The sequence below is a fragment of the Anarhichas minor genome, unplaced genomic scaffold, assembly GCF_050575085.1.
Source record: "Anarhichas minor isolate MPS153535 unplaced genomic scaffold, ASM5057508v1 ptg000023l, whole genome shotgun sequence".
Lineage (NCBI taxonomy): Eukaryota > Metazoa > Chordata > Actinopteri > Perciformes > Anarhichadidae > Anarhichas > Anarhichas minor.
In genome coordinates, this window is record NW_027466469.1 from 6,670,912 (window position 1) to 6,695,119 (window position 24,208).

At 40.3% G+C, this 24,208-nt stretch overlaps 1 protein-coding gene across 7 annotated transcripts; it reads left to right on the forward strand.

Annotated features, from left to right (window-relative positions):
• The first annotated feature begins 2,758 nt into the window (after positions 1-2,758).
• Positions 2,759-24,047, forward strand: usp48 (ubiquitin specific peptidase 48). Of its 7 annotated transcripts, none has more exons than XM_076096749.1 (28): positions 2,759-2,918; positions 3,397-3,534; positions 4,076-4,196; positions 4,363-4,504; positions 5,224-5,351; positions 5,831-5,955; positions 7,184-7,292; positions 7,728-7,861; positions 7,978-8,063; positions 8,418-8,597; positions 9,132-9,269; positions 9,487-9,636; positions 10,828-11,028; positions 11,750-11,861; positions 12,826-12,965; positions 14,475-14,549; positions 14,683-14,807; positions 15,293-15,415; positions 19,562-19,623; positions 20,817-20,927; positions 21,160-21,290; positions 21,473-21,579; positions 21,658-21,765; positions 22,205-22,384; positions 22,519-22,644; positions 22,757-22,805; positions 22,899-22,925; positions 23,377-24,047. In XM_076096749.1, the coding sequence occupies exons 2-28, from the start codon at positions 3,401-3,403 to the stop codon at positions 23,397-23,399; spliced, it is 3,147 nt and encodes a 1,048-aa protein (XP_075952864.1). In that variant the 5' UTR covers positions 2,759-2,918; positions 3,397-3,400; the 3' UTR covers positions 23,400-24,047. The 7 variants fall into 7 exon arrangements, 4 of the variants coding, with proteins under 4 accessions (XP_075952864.1, XP_075952867.1, XP_075952868.1 ...); XM_076096751.1 differs by lacking the exon at positions 2,759-2,918 and adding an exon at positions 2,958-3,244; XR_012955825.1 differs by lacking the exons at positions 22,519-22,644; positions 22,757-22,805; positions 22,899-22,925; positions 23,377-24,047 and having other exon boundaries at positions 21,160-21,297; positions 22,205-22,342.
• Positions 24,048-24,208: the final 161 nt, after the last annotated feature.

Sequence of the window (24,208 nt, forward strand, 5' to 3'; positions counted from 1 at the left end):
AAGCAGAGAGGATTTACTGTTTGAAATCCTACAATCATTTTTAAGAATCCATCAAATGCGGATAGCGGTTCATTTAGTGTGGGTCCATGTTGGAGTCGATGGCAATGAGAAGGCAGATAAAGCAGCAAAAAGGGCTTTGAAGAGTGGGAAAAATAACGTTAATGTAAATATAAGTAAGTCAGAAGCTAAAGTGGTGATTAAGGGACAAATCAAAAAGATATGTCAGAACGAATGTAATAAAGGGAGTAAAGGAAGATATCTGTTTAAAATAAATCATTGGTTGGGAGTGCAGGTTCTAATGGACGAACAAGAAAAGATGAGATGATTATGACAAGACTAAGGAATGGCCATACTGGTCTGAACAGTTCCCTCGATGTTATTAGAAAGCATAATAATGGAAAGTGCACATTTTGTGGAGAAGAAGAAACCGTGGACCATGTTTCATTGTCCTGTCAGAGGTACGAGTCAGCGAGAGAAGTTTTGAAAAAAGGTCTTAAAATATATATATTAAAATATCATCAATGTACTAAAGAAAAGCTTTAGTGACAAATGTTGAAAACTTTTTCTGGAATATTTAGAGTCAACCAGATTAATGAATTAATTATTAATTTTTATTTATTTTTTCTATTTTAGTATATATTTTTAGATACATAGCTTTATTTATTTACACACATATATGTATATGTATGTGTATACATCAACCAAACAACCAAACTAAAAGAAATACAAATATATATGTATATGTATTTCTTTTCGTTTGGTTGTGGTATTAGAGTCCTTAGTCCACACTCCAGATCAGTGGGAGGCGGTAATGCACCCGAAAGCTGTTTGCCAACCGCCAAAAAAAGCAAAAGAAAGAAGAAGAAGAAGAAGAAGCAGGCGGCTGAAAACGGTCCGACTTGAACGCAGTTTTTTGTCAACGCCCCTTTCTACGTCCGCCTGCTCTCGTCTGCTTTCCAGGCGAGGCGCAGTTCAACTCGAACGAGCCTAATAACGTCATCTAGATGTAAATACGGCAGCGTCTATTCATTGTGAATTCGCCTCAATCGCGCCAAACGCGCAGCGCCATCGCAAATTCGCGTCACTCCAGTCTCATCGCGTCTGTGCATAGACTTTGTATGTAATCTACTCGCGCGAATAATTCGCGCCGCGTTTGGTGTGAACGCACCAGTGTGGCAGTACCAAAAAAAGGTCGATTAAAAGTCCTGCAATCAAAGTTTCACTTAAGTAAACAAACATTAGCAAGATAGGATATTGGTGATAATGGGGCCAATCTATTATATTCTATTCAATTCTAGGTATATGTTCTGCATACATTACTTACTGGAATATGATTTCCTGTTTGAGTTTTGACAAATTTGTTGCCATATTACAAAGGTTAATACTGTCGCGACCCTTGGTAAGGAAAGCTACGAGACGTTATCTTATTTATGGTGTTTTATTAGCGGACAGTACCCAGGCTACTGTGGGCCGTAGCCTACGCCAAGCAGTCAATACCGTTAAAACGTTCTCCAACAAGCTTAACCATCTGCTCCCGGTAACTCTCAATAGGCTAGCTAGAGTATGGTCCCAATGTAATGTGGGGAAATGTTCCTCTTTGGATACTAACAGTTCACAATGTGGATTTAACACTCATAGAACAGAGGAAAAAATGGATGGAAATAAACTTGTATAACATTGGACATCAGACTCAAATATACATCAACAATAATTATTATAACTATCTGCATATTTATACAGATGGATCTAAAGACAATGGGAATGGACACGTAGGATCAGGGGTATTCATACCAGAATTCAGTATGACCATATGCAAACGAATTAATGACAGACTGTCTGTCTTTACAGCTGAATTTATTGCAATAATCTTGGGACTGCAATGGGCCAGGCCTGAGAGAGTGGTCATCTGTTCAGATTCTGCTGCAGCTTTAAGCAGCCTAAAGTCAAAACAAACAATAAGAGAGGATTTAGTGATGGAAATATCTCTGATAATGTTGAGACTTCAAAGACTAGGAATAAATGGAATACATTTTGCTGGGTTCCTGCTCATGTAGGTGTGGAGGGCAATGGGAGAGCAGATATGACTGCAAAGAGAGCACTAATACTAAAAGAAGAGGAGATATTGAATAGTCCTTTTGGAAAGGGGGAAGCTAAAGCATTAATAAGAGAGGCAGTATGGGATTTATGGCAGAAGAAGTGGGACAACGACAACAAAGGAAGACATTTTTATAACATTCAGAAATCCATAAATGTGAAGACATACAAAGGGAAGTATAGAAGAGAGGAGGTCATAATATCAAGGTTAAGATTCGGACATACAGGACTTAACTCAACTCTGTATTTAATGGAAAAAATAGACTCAGATAAGTGCACTATTTGTAATGTTACTAAAGACGTGGAGCATATTTATCCTGAAATGTCGAAGATACAATTCAGACAGGTACATCTTGAAACAAAACAATTGTCAGTTGGGACGGAGGTGGAGTTTGGAGGGAGTTCTGGCAGCGGACGAAGAATGGCGTGCTGCAGGGCACTGTTTCAATTTCTTGAAGAAACGGGATTAGACCGTAGGATTTAGTTGTTAGTAGGTGTTGTTTAGGTTTATTTACTTAGTTGTTTATGTATGTATGTATATATATATATGTGTGTATATATATTATTTTATTTTATTATCAGTTAGAATAGTGCTGAAACTTTTACCCTGAAACTGCACACTCCGGTACAGTAGGTGGCAGTATGCACCTATTCAAGTTGGTTGCGACCCGCCAATCAAATTTAAAGAAGAAGAAGAAGAAGATTTTGAGCGGAGAAATAATTTATTTATAAATTGACGCAAGGGCGCTAAATCTAAAATAAACCGTGAATAAAATGTGAAAATACATTAAATATTTTTGGTGAAGCAGCTGCACGCATGAAAGGTTCGATAATATTTGAACTTTACACAATAAACTCGTTACGTTAGTGTCAGGTAGCGTTGAATTGAAAATGCAGGGGAAATGACTTGCTAACACTGCCGGTCGGGCTGGCTACATTTTAGCTAGTTAGCTAACATTAGCACGAGGGTAGTCCTCACTCCTGGCGTTGTCCTGGAAATAGTTTGTCGTGTTTTTTTTTTTTTTTTCAGTGCTCTGTTTATTATTGCGATGTGTGGGTTGATATGCTCATATTTTAAGTTCAATAGGGTAGTGAGGGAACAAGTAAGCTAATATTAGCTGCTAGGTTAAATAGCACCACATAGCTAACGGTAGGTTGCTTCGCAAGATCCAAGCTATGACATGTAGGAACTTATTTAGCCGACTATGTTAGCATTCCTGGAAACAGTTTGGCTAACCTTAGGCCATAACATTGTTGCATTTCCGACTCGTATACCTGACTGTGGTTAACATTACATCGTAGGACTATGGCGCCCCGTTTACAGCTGGAGAAAGCGGCTTGGCGTTGGGTGGAAACGGTGAAACCAGAAGAAATAAGACAGGAGCATATCGAGCTAGCATATCGCGTCAATCTTCCGGCCTGCAAGAGAGGAACCTGCAGGTAACGTTACGATATTAAAAAATGTTTGAACAACGAATCCTTGTTGTGCTTGCATGTGTCAGTAAATAATACCAGTAACGTATGTTTAATTTGATTTTAAAGTTGATGACTTAATGGCTAGCTCCACAGAAGGATGCCTTTGTACATCACAAGTGTGATTTGTTTGCTTCCTTGTGGACAAGCCTTCCTAGCATGCAGGGTAGCTTTGTAGACTTTGTCTGAAAGGTCATGAAGATCCACTGCACCTTTTAATTCGGCATACCACAAAATGACTAATGTAAATGATGGTAGACAGGAGGCATCACAGTTAACATCTATTCATACAGTTGAAATGTTACTAAACTTTAGCTTGCTCTGTGGCTCCTAGCTGTAATTATATAAATGGGTGTGCAACTTTGCATGCAGGACATACCTATCTGTATGATTTGTTTAGAATGAGTTTGACATGGCCTTTATCTTTATTTAAGAAATAGAGGCAGTTTCATTCTTCTACGGCAGTCATTGGAACATGAAGGTTAATAATCATTACTTGCTCTTGCAGGAGGAACTGCAAAGGGAATCCCAACTGTCTTGTGGGTATTGGTGAACAGGCTTGGCTTGGGGATATTGATGAAAATGCTTTCCACAATATTGATGACCCAAATTCAGAGCGTCGCGACAAGGTATTTCTTTAATCTGCCACTCACACTGCATATTGTTTCCTTGCCTTCCTTTTTTTCTAAGATCACACATCTGTTGTCGGTGGACTGCTGAAGTCCTGGGAAGTAATCAAAAATGCCAGAGATGAAAGAATATCTGTAAATCCTCTCTGTCTCTGTCCCCTTTCAGAACACATTTGTTGGCTTGACCAACCTGGGTGCAACATGCTACGTCAACACATTCCTGCAAGTGTGGTTCCACAACCTGGAGCTGCGTAGGAGCCTCTATCAGTGCCACAATTCCAGAGCAGAGGAACACAATACTGAGTCTGGTATAACTGGAAACTAAATACTCAGGATCCGCATGTTTTAGCTAGTATTTTCACTTTTTGGTACATACACTTTAAGAAGTGCATGTATCGCCAGCTTTAACTGTTATCTTTGGGTTTCACTGTCACAGTCAGTGACATTCAAGCTTTCTGACCCGCTCCTCAGTACTTATGAGTGCAAAATGTCTACACAAATTCAAGACTGTTGTAGACATCACTTATCTAAACAAACCAAATGCAGAATTGATCAAATCCTTTACCAGAATGATGATTTATTGTATCCTAAAATGCATAACATAACAAGTCAGGGTAATGCAATATTGAAAGTTTTGAAGCTAAACCCAGCTAGAGTAGAATAACACCACTCTAACCAATATAATATTCATTCAATTGTTGGACTATGTTATTGTCCTCTGTACCTAAGGCTTATCTCTACAGAAACATTGTAACCCATTCACATGCTTTTGATTTGCTTACAGACAGGAAAACAGAGCAATAATAGCTGTCTTGCTGGAAGTAAAAGCTAAACATCAAGATCTCTATGACGTTGGTTTAATTCATTTGTTTGCACATGGGAATTGGCAATCCAAAGTTTTTCTCAAACATTGTTATTAAAAAGGAGTATGACTGTGGCAAGCGGGACACTGCAAACTCGTATGTTTGACCTTTTTAAATGATGAAAGCATTTCATTGTCTCAGACAGACATCTCGGTCTCTTTCAGATTACAAGCCTCAGTCCATCTGTGAGCACCTGCAGTATCTGTTCACACTGATGCAGAACAGCAACAGAAAATACATCGACCCCTCAGGGCTGGTCAAAGCACTGGACCTGGACACAGGACAACAGCAGGTAAATCATCCTCACTTTAATTTAGAAATACAAGGTTGGTTTCACAGGAAAATTCCCATTTTTTTCCCTCATTGTGGAAATTGTGTTCAGAATTTTCTCTCTTACATCTGACTGTAGATCTGTGTATTAGTGTGTAAACAGATTTTCAGGGGATCAACTACAGTAGACGATTAACCAACTATTAGTTTCAGTATTACAGAGCAGAATCTACACAGAATGAGAGTGACAGCATGTTTATTCGTGGATATGTTTTCAAGACTTTGTTACACTGCATTTAATTCAAACTGAAAACTACAATTTAATTCCTATCCCCTCATTAAACTTTTTGGGGGTTGGTGGTTTCCTTATCCACTGCAAAGGTCCAAGGACAGAGGGTGTTGTATACTGTACAGGTTGTAAAGCCCCCGGGGCAAATTTGTGGTTTGTGATATTGAGCTGTATAAATACAATTGACCTGAATTGAAACCTTTTATTTTAAGGATGCCCAGGAGTTTTCAAAGCTCTTCTTGTCTCTATTGGAGGACACGTTGTCCAAGCAGAAGAACCCCGACCTGCAGAATGTCATCCAGCGGCAGTTCTGTGGACAGTTCTCCTACGTTACAGTGTAAGACTCTCAGTTTTGAACCTAACACAAGTCAAAAAGTGCCATGATAAAGTGTTGGACATCAGATCTCTTCAAAATGTTGAAACTTGTATTTTGTGAACTGTGTGCTATTGCAACCAGAGGCCAAAGTAATATGACTTTTGATCACATTTCTGAACAAATCGCAAAGAGTGTGTGCTATTTTTTTGGAGATGAGGAGAGTCTATAATTAGCTTTGTTTTGAGGAAGAATTGAGACGAGCAGAAAGTGGCCAGTCGGTGTGTACGAGATAAAATAATTCTACTGGCTTGTCAAGTTAGGGAAACATATCGATGTTTCTGAGCATTCTGCCATCACCCTCCATATTCTTGTCAAGTTTTTTTCAGTAATGTCCCATGTACTGTATGAAGATGTCTTGTACCTTAACAGATAAATAGAAGGTGTCAACATATGTTGCAGATGCACCACATGTGCTGGCTTGTTGCACTACTCTTTACTGAAGTATAAATAGTCTGTCACTCTGGCAGCCTTACAAAACACCAGCTGAACCTCAGTAGTGAGTGAGGTGTCAGGCCTGGGCTTATAACTGGGACTGTGTTGGCCTTTTTTTTTAGTGTTTTTTTACATCAAATTAATGATAAGTTGGATGAAGGGCATTTCATTTTTTATGTGTTACAAGTTTGTTTATTTGACTTGGTCATGCCAGATGCAATAATATGGAAGAGGGGAACGTGTAGGCTTTGGGTGAGTGAAGGAAGGGAGTTTTCTTGTTATTATATGCTATTGTTCTTTCTTAAGGATGTTTTTAAGGGTCTCTGTCTGGTTGAGCAACACTTTTATCAGATGTGGTCCAAGTCAGAGGGGAAATTAGGTTTAACAGCCATTTATTTAACATTCTTGAGGGATTTAGAAGCCTTGTTGTTATGTTAACGACGCAAGATGGATACGGGGTATTTTTATAAGGCTTGGTTTAATAAAGGTTATAGTTTTTATTCATTTGGATGAATCATGCAGAGGCATACAGCTATTTTTTGTTGACTTGATTTTTATAAGAAGAGTTGGAATGAAGTATTAAGCCCGATACAAATGGAAGTTTAGGACTCGCACCACATTCAATTTGAATCATTCATATTGAAATTGCATCATTACTGCAAAAATGTATCCATCGACAAAATCATTGTAGCCCATACAATAGAGCTGTTTTCTATGCGGTGGTGAAATGGGTTATCTTGGTTTGTCTGTTTTCCAGCTGTAACGAATGTGGACGATCATCTGCACTGCCGTCCCGATTCTACGAGCTAGAGCTGAACATCCAGGGCAACAAGAACCTCACTGAGTGTGTCACAGAGTTCCTGAAGGTAGCTTTCATTCCCTACATGCAGGCCTCTACGCCGTCTCGTGTTTATGGGACAGCTATTCTGCTGTGCTTGTATTCATCAGCGGGTAGATCGGCTGCATCCAAACAGACACACCTAGTTTCTTCCTGAGCTGCTTCAACAAATAACAAATCTGTGTTACTCCACATGGCAAATTGAGCTTTGTAGGAGCAACACAAATTTGTCTGTCACTGAAGCTCAGCGATGGGAAGGAACACTAAATAAATGTAGACATTTTTTTTTTGTTTTTTTTATTAAAAAAAATAAAAAGATGTCTACATTTATTTAGTGTTCCTTACCATCGCTGAACTTCAGCGACACAGACAAATTCTTGTTGACATCTTCAGCTCTCATAGATGTGTGTATTTGTTGTTTCACACTGGTTAACTTTGTTGTGCCCTGCCCTCCACCTTGCAGGAGGAGAAGTTGGATGGGGAGAACCGCTACTTCTGTGAGAGCTGTCAGACTAAACAGAGCGCAACACGCAGGATCAGACTGCACAGCATTCCTCCAACCCTCAACCTGCAGCTCATGCGCTTTGTCTTCGATAGGTCAGCCATTGTAATACAGAATAAGAAGTACATTCAATTTTGAATATATATCAGAGCCATGTCATACTCTAATGGTATGAGAAGAAGTGTTAACTGAACCAGGTTGTCTTCCCCAGACAAACAGGCCACAAGAAGAAGCTTAACACCTTTATCAGTTTTCCAGAGCAGCTGGACATGGGGCCTTTCTTGGAAGGAAAACAAGGTATTAGCAGTAATAATTTCTGTGACACACTCACATTCTGCCCGTTCCCTTAACCATCAATGCATACTGACATGTGTTAGCGATACAGAAGAAACAAAATGCATACACTACCCTTTTTATGTCTCTTTTAATTTAAAGAATTAAGACCATGCCCTTTGTATTCACAAAGGAAGAGGGACATTTTTGATAGTCCTCAGTGTCAAAGCAGGGTACCTTCATGTGGGTAATGGATTGCTGTCACAACAAGTTCACTGCTTGCTAATATGTGTTTAGTATGAGACATTTTTTGTTGATGACTCTTTGAAAAGTAATCGGGTTGATATTTGTGCGTCTTTGGACGGACTGTTCTTCCAGACCAGAAGTGTGTTTATGAACTGAGTGCGGTGCTGATCCATCGGGGCATCAGTGCCTATTCAGGCCACTACATCGCACATGTGAAGGATGCTCGTACAGGCGACTGGTACAAGTTCAATGATGAGGAGATTGAGAAGATGGAAGGCAAGAAGCTGCAGCTTGGCACTGAGGAGGACATAGGTGAGTGGTGCTAAATGGACTCTGTATAGTTGCACCTTCTTTATCCTTAGCTACATCATGTAGTGTAATGTTGTAGCACCCTTATTGTTATCCAGTATTATTTTATATGTAGAAAAATGTTATTTTACTTTGAAAAAACATATCGAGGGCCAAAGCGCAAAACCTCCTTTCTGCAGAATTTTCTGATTGCCGGATTTCACTTTGGATGATGAGAACAAGGAAGGCTGTTCATATTCAGTCTGTCTTAAAATAATCCTGCCCTTTGTTGAAACTTAATTTAGAGCATCATTTTGTAGAACCTCTTCCAACTTGCTCCAAGTGCAAAATATCCTATCTGCAAAATGATCCAGGCATTTTTCAGATAGGAGGTTTTGCTTTTCGGCCATCGATATTGTAAATCAGGTAACATCTTCAACTGCAGTCCAAGATTTGAAGAAAATGAATTATGAGTCTCACCTTTTACCCACCTGAGGTTCATGTCTGTATATGTATACACTGTCAAAGTGTCTTTTTCTTGGTGTTTATGGTCCCTAGCTGAGACAGTGAAGTCCCAGACACGAAAGCCAAAGTGCAGTAAAGGCTTCCACTGCTCCCGAAATGCCTACATGCTGGTGTATAAGGTCCAGGAAGAGGAGAATACTGATCCCTCCTGGACCAACGTCGAGGTTCCAGGTGAGAAGTAGAATTTTAACTAGTTTACTTTTTTTTGTTTGTTTAATGTGTCCTTTAATCCTTGATGCAAACAAAGATGGCAGCCAGAAAAGGAAGCAGTGGCCATTTCCGCTTTGCGTCAAGGAATTCATCATGTCTTGAGGAACATTGTTATTATAGTAAAAATACAGTCTGGTCCATATTGCCTTGTCTGATGGTTTCTTTTACCTCTGTCCAGCCTTCCTTCAGAGGCTGGTGGACCAAGACAACCACAAATTTGAGGAATGGTGCAATGAGATGGCTGACATGAGAAAACAGAGCGTGGATAAGGGCAAAGCCAAGCATGAGGAGGTGAAGGAGCTCTACGAGCTTTTACCCGCAACAGACGGTCGGTAAAAACATTCCCGAATCACCCACAGTCCACTTAACAGAAACACTAAAGCGAGTGTACATGTTTGTTGTGACTTCAGTTCAGACAGTATAATTAATGTGCAGTTAAAGTGATGGGGGGGGGTATTGCTTAACCTGTACAACAGCGCCCCTGTCTGTAGTAATACTACAAGTACAACATAATGTGCCACTGAACCAGGACCATTTGGCAAATACTGTGTCTTGATGTTAAGTGTTAGAATGATGTCAACAGTTTCCAGTGTCAGAGTTACAAAAGGGGTCCGGTGTTGATCAGAACTAGTAATTTCATTCCTTACAATTTCCATAATAAATGTGTGTCAATATATGGACATGTGAGGGGTCATACACAGACAGCCAGATGTTACACAGAGTAGAGGTGGGCGATATGACCTAAAACCTAGATCACAGTATTTTTGGGGGCTTTTGTGATGATGGTATTGCATCACGGCATTACAAAATTATAAAAGATACTCTACTCAAAACATGATTCTACCATTTATTACTGTGTTGGTAATGTAAGGGAACAGATCTGGATTTAGAGAATAAAAATGAGGTATAGACCTACATGTGTTTTGGGGGGAGTATTACATAAATGTAATGTGATTCATTTAGTTGGTAGCAACAGCCATGCTGTTTTGAATTGTGAGTCAACTGTATTGCTGAGCAACCTGGATCTCAGCATATTTGGAAAAAAATGTTTGTTTTATTTCACATTTTTACTGTTGTTCCATTATTCCAAAGTTGTTTTCACCTCAGCCAAAATGAGAATAACCTTTTACATCTTAATCCACATGAAGACAGAGTTTGAAAATACGCAGCATAAACTCTGTTGGACCAGTACTGTATGAAAGATACTGCAGGCAGCTCATCTAGAGCTGTTTTGTCTCAGCAGAACTGGACCGTGACAATGATCGGCTGAGGGCTGGCAGTAGCAGCAAAGCTGACATATGTTTGAGCCGCAGCAGCGGCTCGTCCTTGTGTGTGTACTAAAACCAAAACGTGTGTGTTTAGCACGGTAAAGACGATATTGCTAAAGACATATCGTGGCTGAACGTTACACCGGTGTACCGCACACCCCTATCGCAGAATGAGCCTGGATTTAATGAATCAAAATCCAAAGTCCTGTGTCTCTTAATGTTTGGTGTGTCTCTCTGCTTTCCCCCCTCAGGCGAGCCGTATGAGTTTATCCCGCTGGACTGGTTGAAGAAGTGGCTAGAGGACTCCACTGCTACAAAAGAGATCGACAACTCCCTCTTCCTTTGTTCTCACGGCAAACTGCACCCAGACAAGGTGGCCGATTCCAAGAGGGTTTCCCTTCAAGCTGCTCAGCTCCTCTACGAGCGCTACAGTGGAGGGCCAAGGATGGACGGTCAGTCAAACAGAGGGTTTGGTCTCTTCTCAAATCATGAGCTTCATGCTTCATGCTTCCAATTAAGTAGTTACACAGAAGTAGGTATCACAATGATTTCTATTCTACAACAAACAAATTCTGAAACTCATTAAACCAAATATTACGCATGTAATCAACTTTGCGTAGCTCTAAACATCCTCATAGTCGCATTGTTATGTGACACTTAAAGGAGCCTGTGTTATAGGACTTGTGCATGTTTTGTAATATCAAATGAAACACTATGCTTGTAACACATAAATAACATCACAGCAAACAGGATGTGCACTATCCAAAACTTATCCAGCTCTTTTATCACCTACAAATCCCTTTATCAATGAAAACTCCTAGGTTGTTGTTGTTTTTCTAGAATGTGAGTATATTTAAACTATATACTATTTAAAGAAGCAGCAGCCACAGCTAACTGAAGTGGTTAGTTGAAAAGCAAGTTTGTTTAGCTAGATTAATCAAACACTGAAAAATTATCAACATCACAAGTTGACCCACGAAAGCAAAGCAGTGGTTGCTTGCATGTATTTTTGTCATTTTAGGAAATACTCTAGTTTGCAGTCAGATTGCAACTTTGTGCTCAAAACATATCTCAATCTTTAGAAATGTGTCTCATCCGGACTTCTTCTAAAAGCACAATGTTTTTGTCTTCCACATTTGAACATATCCCTCCTCTATGTGTGTGTGTGTTCAGGCTCTTCTCTGTGTAGAGATTGCGTTGGCCAGCGATGCAGAGTGCTGCGACTGAAGAACCAGCTCAATGAAGACTACAAGGAAGTGACCAACCTGGTCAAACGCACGCTCAGGTAATCACACTCGCTATAAGTTGGGTTATTTAGATTGTGGTGTTGCGCATCCAGTCAAGTTTAGATAAAATCATATTTTAATAGCCGGCCTTTTTTCATAAACTAGTGCTGTCAGCAAATATTCAAAATTTCCATCTGAAAATGTATATTAAAATGTGAAAACAACAGCAGCACTACTGCGGCTGTATACCTCGAGCGCACTGAATGCACCAACTGACGTGGTTCACACAACAGCCCCTTTGACACAGAGATTCCTCAATACTGCCATGAAGAAGATCCGCTGTTACCTCACACTGAACCAAACAACGTCGGCATAATGCCGCCCCCAGTGTGTGATTTAAGATTGCACACCGGCATCACAGCAGCAAAAGAGGCGTTGAGTTTAACACAAAAGTGTTAGGCGTCTATTGTGATGGTTAGCATTTGCGGCAGGCAGTGACTTGCACTCTAAACAATAATGGCGGAGGTGTTGAGGTCCTCTGCTCGGAGGGTAAGGAGCTCCCGGACATTGTCGTCTCCCCAATTTGCTGCCAGTTTAGGTTAGCTGCTAATTGCTGCTAGTGTTTTTTAAAATCTCCCAGTGGTTGGAGCGCACAAATATCACATGAAGCGTCACCCCCTTTCCGTCCTGCCGGCTGTCCCTTTTCACACAGACATCGGCTCGGCTCTGTGACTCTGTGGGTCTTTTTTAAGAACGAATATTCAAAGTCATTTTTGGCCTGTTTTGACAGGAACATTACGTTAAAGTCGCTTCAATAGCTATGTCTGAGAAGGGACAAGATTCCATTCCCTTGTGTTGAAGCTGACAATTCATGATCCAGTGTGTGACCAAAGTCAATGAGGGGTATTTCAGAACCAGTGTGATCCCTCCATAAGAGAGAACTGAAGTCCTCAAGGGAGCATACAGAACTACTATCTAATGTAATCACAGGTGTTTCTCACTGTGTGTGTTTCTCTCTCTCAGTGGTGAGGGTTGCTGGGTGGGCAAAGCATCTCTGCGTAGCTGGAGGCAGCTGGCTCTAGAACAGCTAGAGGAGGACGAACACGAAACCAAACACAGCAATGGCCAGACCAATGGACAGGGACCACACAACAACAGCAAAGGTGGGGGGAATGACTGTGATTTTATTCATAGTTTCTTTTTTAATCTGTGATGTGACATCTAGAACCAGCGTAATTTCAACTTGATTTTTGGAAACCTAGTTTATGTGATTTATAGGAAACTACATACACAATGCTAATTGTAAAACTAATAAGACTTCAAGTCTACAGTCATTCTAGCAGTTGAATGAGGATGAACTCAGTGCAGCTGAGATTGATGGGAATGTCATTAGTTTTGCAGGTATTTGGTCATAAACTAAAAATGTAATCTTCACTTGAGGTTGCTCAATGAAAAGTTAAAGGATCCCCAAAGAGATCACAGTGCATTCGGAGGGGAACATGAATGTGTGTAACAAATTCCATGGCAAGGCAGTTTGTGTTGTCGAGACCCTTCACACAAGACCTCATGGTGGTGCTCGAGGAAAACTCTGATGGCAGCAGGGTTCATCCTCTAGGAACCAGAAATCTCGAGTACCAAATTTGATGACAATCCATCTAGTAGAAAACTTTGACCTAATGGTGGTGCTACAGAAAATGACATGGTATCATCAAAGCCAGATTCTTCCTCTGGACAGTATGGATTTCTGTACAAACTTTCATGGCAATCCTTCCAGTAATTGATGATATTTCAGTCCAGGTCAGAGTGGTGGACCAACATTGCTATCTCTTGGGCTAGCATTTTAAAATGTGTTTGAAATTATAAGAAGACGCTGTCTGATTGGTTTGGTGTCATTGTATTTTAGTGTGAAATTCAACTAACATCTCATCTGCAACGTTAAATGTTGTATTGATAACATTTTTATGTAGACACATTTTTTTTAAACAATACATCCACAGAGCTTTTAGAAAGGTGCTGGAAAAAAAAGAATTACGATTGTGAATTAATCATTTAAAAAGTCTTGACGTGTCCAAAATGAATGTTTGTCTTTATGGGAGGTATGTGACATTTGGTTGCTGCGTCTAAGGCTAATGAGCCAATAGGGTCAGCACCCAGCTTCACTCCAGTACCAACCAACAACAAAGTTCTCAACGACTAAAGGAGGCTGCTTCTGACACTGGTGTCTGATTGCTCTCCATATATTACAATTATTACAACTGCAACAAGGAACAACTGGTGTTAGCTCATAAACGCTATCTTAGCTTAATTGTTGGAACAACAATAAGCCATGAAATTACAATTTTGCATATTTAAACAAAATCAACTAACAGCCATAGTCCTTAAAACCTTAACTAATGCTCTGTTACTGGTTAGATTGTCATGAGGAAAAAGAACAGCTTCAACCCTTGAGGAGCTACGTCAACATCCAGTTAACATACCAAACGTTATAATTCCCTGAAACAATGTATGTATGTCGTATAGCTGTTCTTTAGGTAGAGGCACACTCCTACAAACATCCTGGACACAACTGGCCACCACTTGTTGTATAGTGAATGCAATGGAACAGGGGAGGGAGAGTGGGACATCTAGTGGCTGAATGTTATTCCTGTTTATGGTGAACTGTTTGATTGTAGAGTTCGGCTCAGAGCTCTCAGAGGGCAACGGGGACGAGATGAAGACCTTCAATGAAGACATTGTCTGCTGTCACGGTACTGTCCCATCATCAGCATCTACAATATACAATTTTGAAACAAGAACGGTTTTCATTACATTATTGCATACCACCCATAGTTTATTCTTAGTATTTTAGCTATTAAATGTGTATGTTTGTTCCTGCTGTAGGGGCTCTGAGTATTTTGGAGACCGAACGAAAGCTGGTATCTTCTGAAGTTTGGACCAAGCTGAGAGAATACTTCCCCAAAGCCCCAGAATTCACCCAAAACCAGGACTCCTGTCAGCAGTGCCTGGTGAGTAGGTGATGACAAACCGTCCAGTGTTGCACCACACTGGTCACTTTCATTTTCTATTTATTCCCCAAGTCGCCATTGTTTTTCCCAAAAGTATATCTAAGCTGCATTAAAGTTTCAGTTGTAAAGAAGGTATTGCTCACAGTGGTGTAGGTGCCACGGCAACACTAGATGGACATCCAAAGACTGTATCAGTCTTTAATTCCATACTGACGATCATTGTGTTTACAATCTGTGACTCCTCTTGTGATGCAGAGTGACAGTGGGCAACTATTTGATGCTATGACAGCTATGTGGGTATGCTCTGTTGATGCACTGTAACCCCTAAACGTGGAACTGTAACCAGCCCAAGTGGATGAAAGCTATAGCCAGACAGCAGGCATAGAGAGGAATGGGTCAAGGCATCCAAAGTCGGTCGATGTTTCTCAATAAACAAAAGCATTGGGTTAGTTGTGGAATAAAATGTTTCCTTCCTGTGAGTACAGACATTAGAGCAGGAAGAAAAGGACAATGAGGCGGTGAGTAAGATGATGGCCCTGGACCAGAAGAACCAACTGCTCAACCTCTTCAATGAGAAGAACCGGCCGATACTCAACAAGTGGCCTCAGGTAGACACAAAGCTAAGCACCCATCTGTCAGTCTGCCAGAGTCATGGCTGAATGGAACCACTAATCGCATGACTCTTTTTGAGATTAATCGCATTGTTATGCGCAAAATTCAATAATGAATTCAAAAGTAGTGTATTGCGCACTTTTAGTTTAAAAGTACTGCTATATGAACAAAAGGGCAATAACATTTGGTTTGCAAACACTTTAAACAAATCAGGTTATTTTTAACAGCATTATTCCCTTTACACAGTAGCAGTTATACAGTAACTTATAATGATTCTGATAATAGATATTCAGCGGGTGTTCATAACTTTATTTTCATGTGTGTAATACAGTGGTTTTCAACCGCTGTGCCGTGAGAGATCGTCAGGTGTGCTGTGGGAAAATGTCCAATTTCACTTAATGAGTCCAAAACAATATTATTTAGTTGTTGCAAATACTTTGCCATTGTTGAGTGTCTGAGTTGCAATATAGTGGCTGGCTAAGTAATAAATACTCTTCCATGCCAGTGGGTGGCAGTAGCTAGAGCAATAATGACCGTGTTAATTTAGGACAGTAGAATGAAATGACGCGCGGGAGAGGTTGCGGTGGCAAGACGAACAGCGATGGAGAAATATTTGAAAAGGAAAAATGCAGACTCTGAACTGGGCCCTGGACAACATTCTAACCCAGATGAAAAGCCTAGTAAGGATCAACACACTTAGAGACTTGTCATTAAATTGTCAGCATATATCCGGCCCTCGGTACAACGGCCCGCCAGAAAATATATGTTTATCATAACTGGCCCGCCACACCACAGAGCCCCGGAATGAAAAGTGGCGATGTGAGCTGGCTTTATGTGCAACACAACGAAGCATCTCACTGCGCTAAACCTCCAGCTTCAGGGACGGGGACGTATGATCACAGACATGTGTGATGCAGTAAAAGTCTCCACCGCTGTGTTCCCGACTGCGCATTTTGCTGATAAACTGGGCGCAATTGGCACGGAGTTCACTCGGCGTTTTGCCGACTTTGCAGCTCAGAAATTTAAATTTGAACTGCTCAGCAATCCGTTTGCAGTTGATGTGGAAAGAGCACCTGTGGAGCTGTTAGACCTCCAGTGTAATGACACTCAAGGCAAAGTATGACTCTGAGGGCGCTGCACAGTTTCCAAGCTTCACCCCCGAAACGATGCCTCAACTACATGCTGCTCAAATGCTCTGCATGTTTGGAAGCACATACCTGTGTGAGCAGCTTTTCTCTGTGATAAAGATGAACAAAAACCACACAGGAGTCGTCTCACTCCATCTTGAGGGTTTCCACAGAACCTAACCCCAGATATTAACGAACTGGCAGCCAAGAAAAGATGCCAAAGCTCTGGCACATATGCATAAAATAATGTAGCCTACCTAAACATGTATTCTTTTTGCACATTGTCCAATATCCCTTCTATCTTGTTTATTAAATGGTGACTCTATTTGGCCCTCAATGTAGTCCCAATTTTTTGCCATATATGCCAGAGTTTGACACCCCTGGCATATATGCTGTATTATGCTAAAAGGTGTCATTTTGTAACGTTTTTGGTTGTGCCGTGGGATCTTTTTAATGTAAAAAATGTGCCGCGGCTCAGAAAAGGTTGAAAAACACTGGTGTAATAAATGCAATTTGAAATATACACCTTGAAAACTGCAAACCTATCTACTTCTTTTTTTATGTTTGTTAAATTCTCAGTAGCATTAACTAAATGATGCTTATGATACATATTCCAAACAAAAACACTTTAAAAACTCGACAATATGTATTTTAATATTGTCACTGTTGTAAATTGTTTGATTGCATGATTTACTTTTATTGTGAAGAGCATGAAAACGGAAGTGCTTTTACTTTGAAGAGACAGGAAGTAGAATGGTACGTGTTCTTGAAGCTAACAATGTTGATACGTAGAAAACCACATGTCTGGTGCAAGAGCGCGTTCTGTTCACTGTAACACTGTAATACTGCAGTTCAGACAGTAAAGTATTCCGTTCAAACAAGACGTCTCTTGGTCCTCACTAGAAGCTCCACTTCACAACAGTCACGTTTGATCTGTAACGAGACGATCGCGCGCGCGTGTTTGTGAGACAATAGTGAACGACGGTGAGGGGTTCCGGACCCAGGGGGAAGAAGGAAGTGACGCCACACAAACACAGCTGTTCACTGCTTGCTGCCTGGTTCTTGTGTTAAAAATGTCCGCTTAACAGTGGTGGGCCGTCAGGGCCTGCAAGGCCTTCTCTGCTGGCCTAAACAGAATCACAAAGTTATATCTATTTTATCATTTAATAATTTTTCTTAAATACACTACATGTATTATAATTTATAAAAATATATTTCCCATTATCTTATTTTCTCATTGCACAGCTACTGTCTTCCTCAGTTGCTCTGCTTCCAGTGCAGCTTGTTTTAAGTAGAGCTTTTATCCAATCAGATCTCACCTCTGTGTCTCTAGGTAAGAACAGAGCCAGAGGCCTGCAGAGTCTCAGGTGCATCCAGTGCAGATTAAAGTAAATGGAGACGATATTGTTGATTTTCATAGTGTTCAACCAATCAGATCTTTAGTTTGACATGTTGGGCGTATTCTTTGATGTGTTTGACCTGCTAGCTGGCCTATAATGACGTCAGCATTACATGCCGCTCAGTGTCCATGTGTAGCTCTGCCGCGAGGTGCAGAGTGTGCTGTGATTGGTCAGTGGGCGAGCACGTGACTATCGTGAAACGAAACTTAACAGCAGAGGCTGTCAGGTAGTGAATCACATCACGTGATGCAGCTCAGCCAATCAAATATGGGCATTCTGACCCGAGTAAGATGTACCACACACCATGACACAGGGGGCTGAGACGAGGAAAGACATTGCAGAGCAGTACGTTCAACGTTGAAGTTGTGAAAGTAAAATCCTATGATAATCTCTTTGGGTCGCGGCTTGTCATTAAGGAATGACAGTGGATCCCACAGCCAGACCAGCTGAGAACATTATATATTCCTGAATTTAGGCTTTTCTGTTTTCTAAATGCTCTAGCATTATTCAAACGACTCGTACCGAACGGTTTAATACGAAGATGTACATAGTTACAGCCTTAAAAATGAATAATAGCTGTGGCGCCATAATGTGGTTATAAGGTGGTATTTCAGCTGCAGGACAGCAGTGAAGGCCCAGGTATAAAATGCACGGCCCGCCACTGCCGCTTAATAATATAATTGTCAGCGTTAATTAATTAATGCGTTAACTAATATATATATATATATAATATATATGTGTTTATTCAGAAGGAGATTCACCAAGGAATTGACAGCTCTCCTCAAAATGAAAAACACCATGCTGGGCAAGTTAACGCGTTATTATCGCGTTAACACATTAATTATTAACGGCAACAATTATTTTATCGCTCGTTAACGCATTTTTTTTTATTATTATTAAGCGGACATTTTTAACACAAGTGAACAGCTGTGTTTGTGTGGCGTCTCTTCCTGTTTCCTTCACCTACATTCCCCTGGGTCCTAAGTCCCTCCATGTACAGCTTATTATCACCCTCTATGTACCAACATACATTTATAACAAATACCACACATATTACGGTAATCAGCGTTGCATATGTGTCTGACCAAAATACCAAAAAAAGAAAAAAAGAAATTATTCATTTAAATTATTTTTTTAAAGTGTTTTTGTTTGGAATATGTATAATAAGCATATCATTTAGTTATTGCTACTGAGAATTTAACAAACATTAAAAAATAGGTTTGCAGTTTTCAAGGTGTATATTTCAAATTGTATCTCTTACACACATGAAGATAAAGTTGTGAACACCGGCTGAATATCTATTATCAGACTGCTTCTGTGTAAAGGGAATACTGCTGTTAAAAATAACCTTATTTGTTTAAAGTGTTTGCAAACCAAATGTTATTGCACTTTTGTTCATATAGCAGTACTTTTTAAATAAAAGTGCACAATACACTACTTTTGAATTCATTATTGAACTTTGCGCATAACAATCGCGATTAATCGCAAAAAAATCATGCGATTAAAAATTGTAATTGTTGCCCAGCACTAATATAATATAATATAATATATATATACATACACACACACACACATATATACAAAAAAACTGACTCCTCTCTGTTTGTCTTTCCAGGGCACAGACGTACTTTACATAGTCCCTCTGTTTTTTGTGGATGAGTGGAGAAAATTCATCAGGTATGTTTGTTTCAAGAAACAATTGCAATGAACAAAGTAATATTACTGTTTGTTGTCACAATATGAAAGGAGTGAAGTTAGACTGTATGCTGTAGACTGTATGGGGGCAATTGTGGCTAAGTGGATAGCAGGGCCGTCTTTCAATCAGAGGGTCGGCGGTTCGAACCCCGACGAGCTCCGGCTCTGCTAGTTGCATGTCGATGTGTCCTTGAGCAAGACACTTAACCCCAACAATTGCTCCCGTAGCTGTGCCTACGGTGTAGAAATGTGATAGACTCTGAATTGTAAGTCGCTTTGGATAAAAGCGTCTGCATTAAATGACTGTAATGTAATGCATAGAAGGAGTTAGTTAAAAGACTATCATTAGTAGTGACTTAAATTGATAGTCTGGGAGTTTTGAAGTGGGATTGTATGAGGTTGTTCTCCAGAGTCAGTATTACCTACAGTAGATGGAGGTCAGCACGTTCCCAGTTTGGAGAAGCAGACAGAAGTAGCAGTGCAGGTATTTTAGGTCCCCAAAATAATCAATATCAGTTGAAGTGTATGCACAATATATTTTTTTAAAATATTTTTCCAACATGGAACTAAACTGAAAGTGAAACTTTTCTATACTATCTTTTTCAACAGTCTTGTAGCTTTTAATAGAGCACAGTAAGGTTCACTTTCAGTTCCAATCCCTGTCGGAAAAGGCTGTCTGACGGCAAGATAAAGCAGTGAAAGTATTCAAATGTAGCACACACTTAAACGGATATACATTTTTTTTAGGTGGGCCTTTCTTTGGAATGTCTAACATACATTTTGCTGCTGCCCCCGTCCACAGCAGTACATTGCTTTGCTCCTGTACTGGTACTCCTGTCTGTTTCTACAAACTCCATCTACTGTCGGTAATACACCGACTATGGAGAAGTACCTCATACAGTCCCTCTTCAAAACACCCAGACTATCCCTTTAAACCATTGTCATTCATTTAGTTAGCATCAAGGTGGACCTGTTTGTTTTTTGAGTTGTCCAGTCCCTAATGATGTTGAATATGACTGGCAGTAAAATGGCACATGGGAGAAGATTGCTTTCAGGGCTTTCTGGCAGAAATCTTCCTAGGTTTAGTGAGTCTGGGGTTCAAATAAACTCTTTCTGGCAGAAATGTTAAACTTTCAAATTATCGTTTTTCTCCCATCTGTGTGTGTATTTGGAAGGAGGCCCACTAAATCCTCTCCAGTGTCTAATGTGGGCAACACATTGCTGCTGTGTCCCCACGGAGGCTTCATGTTCACCTATGACTCGCTCATCAACGGAGATGGACAACAGTGAGTTCTGCTTATTTATATACTATATTTAATAGTTGCTTTTCCCCTAAATTGTATTTGCATGATAGTTATACTTTTAACAGTTTATAAAAATGGAACAGCAATTAAACTTTGCTGTCCATTATAAGTCAAAGTTCTAATGTGGATGTCATGTAAACCCTGAAAAGCTGAATTGGTGTGTTTGTGATTGGACGCTGCTGTGGTCTCGTGTTGTGCTGTTTGTCCTGCACAGTGTAGCTCTGCTCTGGCCCAGCGAATGGGAAGTGATCAGCAGGCTCTTCATTGTGGACCAGCCAATCTCCATCCACTGCTTCAAAGAGACCATACTGACTGGTCCCACCACGCAGTACACTACTCAGCCTGGTAAGAGGTAAAAGTTAGGGAACATGGTTCACTTCACATATTCACGGCTTCCAATAGTTTCACACTGATTAAAAATCAAAACACTCCTACAGTTTGATATTTTGAGTGTTGCTTTGACCTTTTTTGGCTTCTCAGCGTCCTTGGTTTCTTTGATACTGATGTGGTGGTGTTCATGTGTTCAGATATCTGTTGGGAGTGCAGAGAGAGCTTCCTCTTCCAGCAGCAGAGGGACCTCAGAGAGTACACCCAAGCCACCATCTACATCCGCAAAGTCATCGAAGACCAGAGGGTATGAACAAGAACTGTATTTTTCCACACAATGTCTGAAATTAGATCCACAGAATGAACATTGTTGTCCTCTGCACAGATGATAAAGGAGGCTGCTCCGGAGCTGAACGCCAGCAGCTCTGAGGCAGAGGAGGAGAAGGAAGAAATTCCAAAGGTAGATGGAGAGAGAGACCCAGACTTCAGTCAGGTAAGTCCATGACCATGCTGTTGCTATAGTGAAAGTAAAAGAAAGGTGTAAAAAAAGTACAGACTTCAGTGACTGTCCTGCATCAACTGCCTAAAATATCACATGACTGCGTGTGTTGCCTCCTTTTTCATTTCTGTCTTTTCTCTCTTACCACAATTTCTGTTTCCTTTGGTTATACTTATGTTCCTGATGTGTGCAGTGTGAATAAGTATTAATAATACTAGTAGGGTGAGGAGTATCAATAGCCCATTAACGGGGTAATGGCTGACAGTAAAACTAATAAAAGTAGCAGTACACACAGCTTAGCTTCATCTTTGATCATTCTTGGTTTTAAACTTCGAAAACTTTTGTCTTGACTTTTTTGGAGTTAGCAAAGATGATAACCGAGCACTGTCAGCCCCAATAGCTAACATCAGCTCTATCACACTGCTTTCTACAGTCACAAGATGGTGCGAAGCGGCTCAAGTTGAGTGACGACAGTACAGCAGCAGCTGCGGCTCCTGTGACCAACATGACCAAACTAGGCGGAATCAGGAGAAGCACCCGGCACAGGAAACTCAGAGGGGAGAAAGCCCTCATCGTTTCAGCTAATCAGACACTCAAAGAGCTAAAAATACAGGTGAGAGCTCTAGATGACTAGCCTGAAGCCTTTAGAACCACATGTGATCTAGATGGAAGTAATGTAATTACTGTACTCTACAGGGAGTAGTCTTTATTTACAGAGCTGACTGTGCTGTGCTTCTGACCCTGTAGATTATGCACGCCTTCTCCGTGGCTCCGTTTGACCAGAACCTCTCCATTGATGGAAAGAGTCTGACAGACGACTCGGCCACACTGGGGAGTCTGGGCGTCATCCCTGAAAGCATCATCTGTCTAAAGGTACTTTGACATAGAAATCTTAACCGCTGCAGCTTTAATCTTGACTCCCATCACATCTTCTCATGGTGATTACAGACATTTCCCCTTAAATTTCAATATTATTTCCTTACAGGCCGATGAGCCAATAGCAGACTACGCTGCAATGGACGATGTCTATCAAGGTAAATGCTCTTTTCTTCACCTCCTTTATATTATGTTTACTTTGAGAAAAGCTAGATTATGATAAATATGTTTCTCTTCATCTTCCTTCACAGTGAGAATGCCTGAAGAGGGATTTAAAGGTGAGCACGCTTTTCCTACAATTGTTTTGAACCATTTGTTTTTTTTCCACCCAGCAGGAAATGAACATCTCTATGATCCCCTCTAATGCGTTTAACTGAGAGGTACTACCCCAATAATGAGACTAAATTCACCTCATGACTCTATCGGCTGAAAAAAACGAGATGTAGGCACCCATCTGGAGGTCTGAAACCGAGCTACAGAGCAACAGGCAATACACCTTTAACATAGTGTTGTTGTGGATCACACATTATATCATTTGATCCTTATTTTTAGGGCTTGGCCTTGAACCCAAGCACTTTTTGAATACTGTAGGGCTGAGTTTTGATAACACAAGCACAGGAAGTTGATTATTCATAATCAGATTATGTGGTAAATGAAATCTATTTATGTTTTGGTGGAAAGTGTGTTTGTGTTCTGATTTGATCTCATCATTTCTGCTCCTCTCTGCAGGCACTGGGCTTCTGGGGCACTGAGGAAAGCTTGAATTGGACAGCTGACAGATGACATTTTAAAACAAAAAGGCTTGAATTTGTCAAGTGTGCATATATAAATAAGTGCTTTAATTTTTTTTTTTTACGTTTTGAGTAGGCTTTCTTTAATAAAACTGTGACTGTTGCAAAGCCACTGTTTTTCTCTACATAACATTAGCTGGCCTTTGATATTTAAGACTCCTAATCATTCTGAAGGACTGTGTGGTAGTGAATCTGATCTTCAGTCTACTGTTACTCAAGGAAATGGGCTTTGTTTTTGACTCTTTTAAATTATGGCAGAAGACAAATTGATGATGTTTTTTCTTTCCATTCTGTGGAAGCTTTTGAAGCTGTGTTCTCACTGCAGAGTTTTTGGGTTTGTCAAAAGAATGCACGAGTAACTGTCAACTATTACAAATATAACTGCTCTTAAATGTTAGAACATTTATTACCTCTACAGCAAATCTATATCCATATACTCCATGTGGCGTTTAGATACATAGCTACACGGTATGTATAGAGGCTGATTCCTGCAGACGTTTCAGCAGTGCAAACCTCGAGAGATGGAAGTGAGAAACAGAATGCAAGCAGTGATATGTCCTGTTCTTTTCACTGTTATTTCTTATGGACAATAAAGTTATTTTCAAAGCACCCTGTCCTCACATACATGTCATTATTCCATTCACAAATTGTATTTATTCAAGTAACTCAGTGACATTGGGATAATTTCAGTCCTGTGAATATGCAACATCCACACATTAATAATGATTAGTAATGAAGTGGTCACAGGTGTTCCATATGTGTCATCCGCG

What these genes read in the sequence shown, in the direction of transcription:
- usp48 (XM_076096749.1), top strand. Translation starts at nt 3,401, where the DNA reads ATGGCGCCCCGTTTACAGCTGGAGAAAGCGGCTTGGCGTTGGGTGGAA. An exon ending in GCAGTACACTACTCAGCCTG is followed by an intron (nt 21,291 to 21,472) that starts GTAAGAGGTAAA and finishes TCATGTGTTCAG; the next exon opens with ATATCTGTTGGGAGTGCAGA. An exon ending in TCAAAGAGCTAAAAATACAG is followed by an intron (nt 22,385 to 22,518) that starts GTGAGAGCTCTA and finishes CTGACCCTGTAG; the next exon opens with ATTATGCACGCCTTCTCCGT.